General features: G+C 56.4%; 1 protein-coding gene across 1 annotated transcript in view; it reads left to right on the forward strand.

Annotated features, from left to right (window-relative positions):
- The window catches only part of LOC106805852 (kynurenine/alpha-aminoadipate aminotransferase, mitochondrial-like), a 10,607-nt gene extending 10,214 nt beyond the window's left edge, over positions 1 to 393 (forward strand). The window contains exon 14 of the mRNA XM_014807623.1: positions 258 to 393. Coding sequence (XP_014663109.1) covers positions 258 to 314 — 57 coding nt within the window. The 3' untranslated portion in view covers positions 315 to 393. The remainder of the gene's footprint in view (positions 1 to 257) is intronic.
- Positions 394 to 4,028: the final 3,635 nt, after the last annotated feature.

Here is a 4,028-nt window from a genome sequence, read left to right on the forward strand (position 1 = left end):
CGTTTATTTTCGCATCCGCCGTTCGGCTCGACGTCTGCACACCTCGTCCATCGCTCATCGCTCCTCGAGCTCTCCCTCGCGCTCTCTCTCTCTCTCTCTCTCTCTCTCTCTCTCTCTCTCTCTCTCTCTCTCTCTCTCTCTCTCTCTTTATCTTCCTCTCCCCCTTTCCCACTCTGTCTCATCCTCACACTGCCCCCATTCCCTGTGTGTAAATACGTCTTGAATAATATGCCGTCACTGATACAGCTATATTACAGCATTGTGGATCAGCAGTTAAGCCGTGCGATCACCGATCAATCACCAGCGTGTGTTAGATGTGTAATTAAGCAGCATCGTAAGTTAGCGATGCACTATGTCTTCATGACATTGAAAATTTCCCAAAACTAGAAGCACCCGGAGAATATGCTAAAACTTCAAACCCCAAAAAGCTTTCTAGTCCTGTAATGAGGTATTTGCGCATAAGCAATCAAATGCTGCCATTAATGCAAAGCAAGTGCATATTTTCCGTATGAAATATTCAGTGAGAAGCCTGTATTATTTTCATGACAATACTGATGGCTACCAGGTCATAATATGCCGATGACATTAAAACGCACATAAAACGAACGTTACCATGATATTAAACGTAGCGTGTTGGCATCGGTTCTCTAAAATATTCTTAAATATTGAAGAGTACTAACGGGTCTGAGAGAATGTCTTGTAATGCTGCATGCTGCTGCCACCTTGAGGACAGTATAGTAGTAGCATTCTCAAATAGTAACTACTAGAGTCCCCGTATATAGAAAATATAGATCCTATATACAGGGACTCTACTAACTACGTACATCGTGTGGCTACGCGATTGACTTTATGTTTAATTAAAGCGAGCAGAGTACGTGGAGTGGATTTTAATAACAACGCACATACACCTATAGGTTCATAATGAAGCGTACATGTAAGGCACTATTGAAATGAGACTATGTATTTCTGAATAGGTATTTAGCAGAATTTGATTTTAGCAAATCTGAAATCTTTAAGGAATTCCAGCATTGATGTGGATACCTCAGGCAAACTAGAATACTTCTAAGATGCCTATCCCTACCTTTCCGTCTTTGAAAGTAACGCCTATACGTATGCTCGCTTCATTCGTTATTCTACACAAAAATAAATTGAGTACGGTGTTGTATTGTATCTCAGATTCTCGATCATACAGTAAATATTATTACCGCTTCTACAGTTTTTGCACAAGAACGTTCACGACGTATGTACATACCTAGCAAAAAATCGGCAATTTGACAAAAATATAATTTAAAGATTTATATCGCCGACGATCTGGAGGCTTCGATTCTACAAAAATTGAGAATCGCGCGTCACTCGATATACGCAGCGAATGTCAACGAATGCACGTCGGCGTGCGTCGCGTCTAACACGTCCGATGATGGCGTCGTTCTCTGTGTTGTGTGTGACGTTCATTGTCTCAGCTAGCGGCTCGCTTTCCAAGCGCGGCGGCAGCGCGTGGTTAAAGACTGAGTATCGTCAACGACGTAACGGCTCAGTAGCAAACATGGCTCTAGAACTATAGCCTTTCGCTCTGCCTATAGTTATATTCTCTCTCTCTCTCTCTCTCTCTCTCTCTCATCTCCTCTCTCTCCTCTCTCTCGTCTCTCTCTCTTCTCTCTACTCTCTCTCTCTCATCTCTCCTCTCTCTCTCTCTCTCTCTCTCTCTCTCTTCTCTCTCTCACTCTCTTTCTCTCTTCTCGCTCTCTCTCTCTCTCTCTCTCTCTCTTTTCTCTCTCTCGCTCTCTCTACTCTCTCTCTCTCTCTCTCTCTCTCTCTCTCTCTCTCTCTCTCTCATCGTCTCTCTCTCTCTCTCTCTCTCTCTCTCTCTCTCATCTCTCTCTCTCGTCTCATCTCTCTCTCTCTCTCTCTCTCTCTCTCTCTCTATCATATATATATATAGGCCTCGCCGAAGATTTTCTCGCGCGCGGGGGAAATTGATCGTAGCTCGATTGAAAACACCTGTCGTTTATATCGCCTGCGCCGTGGCGCCCTTTCCTACGATGGTGGCGGGAAGGAGAGTCTCGCGCTAAAGAGGCGCCCTCCCCTAGCAGCGGTGGTGGCAGGAGCGGATCGTCTCTCCTTCCCTAGCGATGGCGGTGATGAGAGGGGAGGCGCCTCCGCCTCCCCACTTGCGGCTTCTTCTTGGCTAGAGTTTTGTCTCGTTGAGCTGCAGCCGCACTGCACCGCCGCCGCCGCCGCCGCCCGCCGGCTCCTGCTCGTCGAACAAGAACACGGAGTCACTACCCTGCGACGGGAAGTCGATGTCCAGGAAGACGGACGGACTCGGACTGACCGACGCCACCGAGCTCTGGTCGTCGTCGCCGCCGCACCGCTGCTTTGGCCACGTGTAGAGCACGTGCAGGCGGCTCGGGTCGTGCGGCGGCTGACCGATGTCCAGCACGCCGCGTTCGCCGCGGGCCGCCGCCGCCTCGGCCGCCGCCGTGCAGTAGTCCGGCATCGAGTTCGCGCGCGCCACCCCTGAGAAGTGTCTTGAGCAGGTGTGCTGCTGACCGCTGTCCAGCCACTTGCTGACGCTCGCCAGGTCGCGGCCGCGTACAGCACGCGTCTGGCCGCCGTCGGCATGGTCAACGGCGCCGCGCGTGACGTCAGCGTGGTCGCGGACGACGCGTCCGTGCGGACAGAGCGCGACGTTGTCATCTTTTAGGCGCTGGCAGGCGTTGCAGCGGCGGCCCGGGTCGGACGAGCCCAGTCGCGGGTTGGCGTCGAACGAGCGCGAGTGGCGCCACGTGGCGGCGCTCGTCGCCGGCGCCGTCGGTCGGTTACTGCGCGCGTAGTCGACGAGGCTGTGGTGGCTGTGCACGGGCTGCAGCAGCCGACCCGAGCTCTCGATGCCGCACACCTCCACGTCGCCGCTCAGCTGCACGCTGCGGTTGCTGGCGCTGCGGCCGCGCCGAGGCGAGCCTTTACTCCGCAAGCTGGCGCGGCCGGGCAGCACGAGGCACGGCAGCAGCTGCTCGGGCTCGGCGACCAAGCTGCGATACTGCACAGACGAACTCACGCTCGGCGTGCGCTGCGCCAGCATGCGCTCCAGCTGCGACTGACTGGACAGCGTCCGGCAGAGCGGACGCCGCAGCGCGGGCACCGCGTCCTCGGGCCGCCAGCCGTCGCCGATGACGACAGAGGGAACGACGGGCGACGCCGCCGCCGCCGCCGCCGCGTCCGCTGCCGCGCGTAGCCGCGCCTCGGCGAGCAGGCGACTGAGTCTGGCGCGCATCCAGCAGCGCGTCACCTGCTTGTAGAGCACGTAGCCGATGAAGACGAGCAGGCAGCTGCCGAGCGCGATGGCGATGTTGATGCCGACGGCGACGTCGTACGCCTCGTAGAAGTTGTCGTCGGTGCGTCGCTCCTCGCCGTGTTCGCCGAACGTGTAGCCCGGCTTCGCCATGTAGGCGTCGACGTAGCCGCACGGGATCGGCACGCAGCGCACGACGTCGGGCGGCGCTGCTGCGGGCGGCGGCGTCGTCGGCGGCAGCGTGCTGGCGGGCGCGTCGGAGGACAGGTCGCCGGCGGCCGGCGCCGACATGTGCATGCGTACGACCTCCATGGCTGCGGCTCGTGCGTGCTGTGTTCACGTGCTGTTCACACGTGCGGTTCACCGGCGCGGAGTCTGTAGCACGACTCGCATGCTCCCGTCGTCTCTCTCTCTCTCTCTCTCTCTGTCTCACACACACACACGCGCGCGCGCTCCGTCTGTCCGCTGCAGAGAGCTGCCGCTCTCTCACGCGTCCTATTTGAGATGAGCAAGACTGTTCACCTCCTTCTTCGCGCCGTACCACGGCTCCCAATCGAATCACAGCCCCGCGTTTTCTTTCGTCGTTGCTCCGAGAAGAAGCAGCAGGCGGCAGCACTCTCGCACCGCGCGTCGCACTGAGCCACCACCGTGCGATCGCGACGACGCACTCAATCTCCGTGCTCTAACGACTGTGCTTGGCAGATGAGCGGCGGGGCAGCATTAGCGGTGGCCTCGC

Source organism: Priapulus caudatus, unplaced genomic scaffold (genome assembly GCF_000485595.1).
Source record: "Priapulus caudatus unplaced genomic scaffold, Priapulus_caudatus-5.0.1 Scaffold130, whole genome shotgun sequence".
NCBI lineage: Eukaryota > Metazoa > Priapulida > Priapulimorpha > Priapulimorphida > Priapulidae > Priapulus > Priapulus caudatus.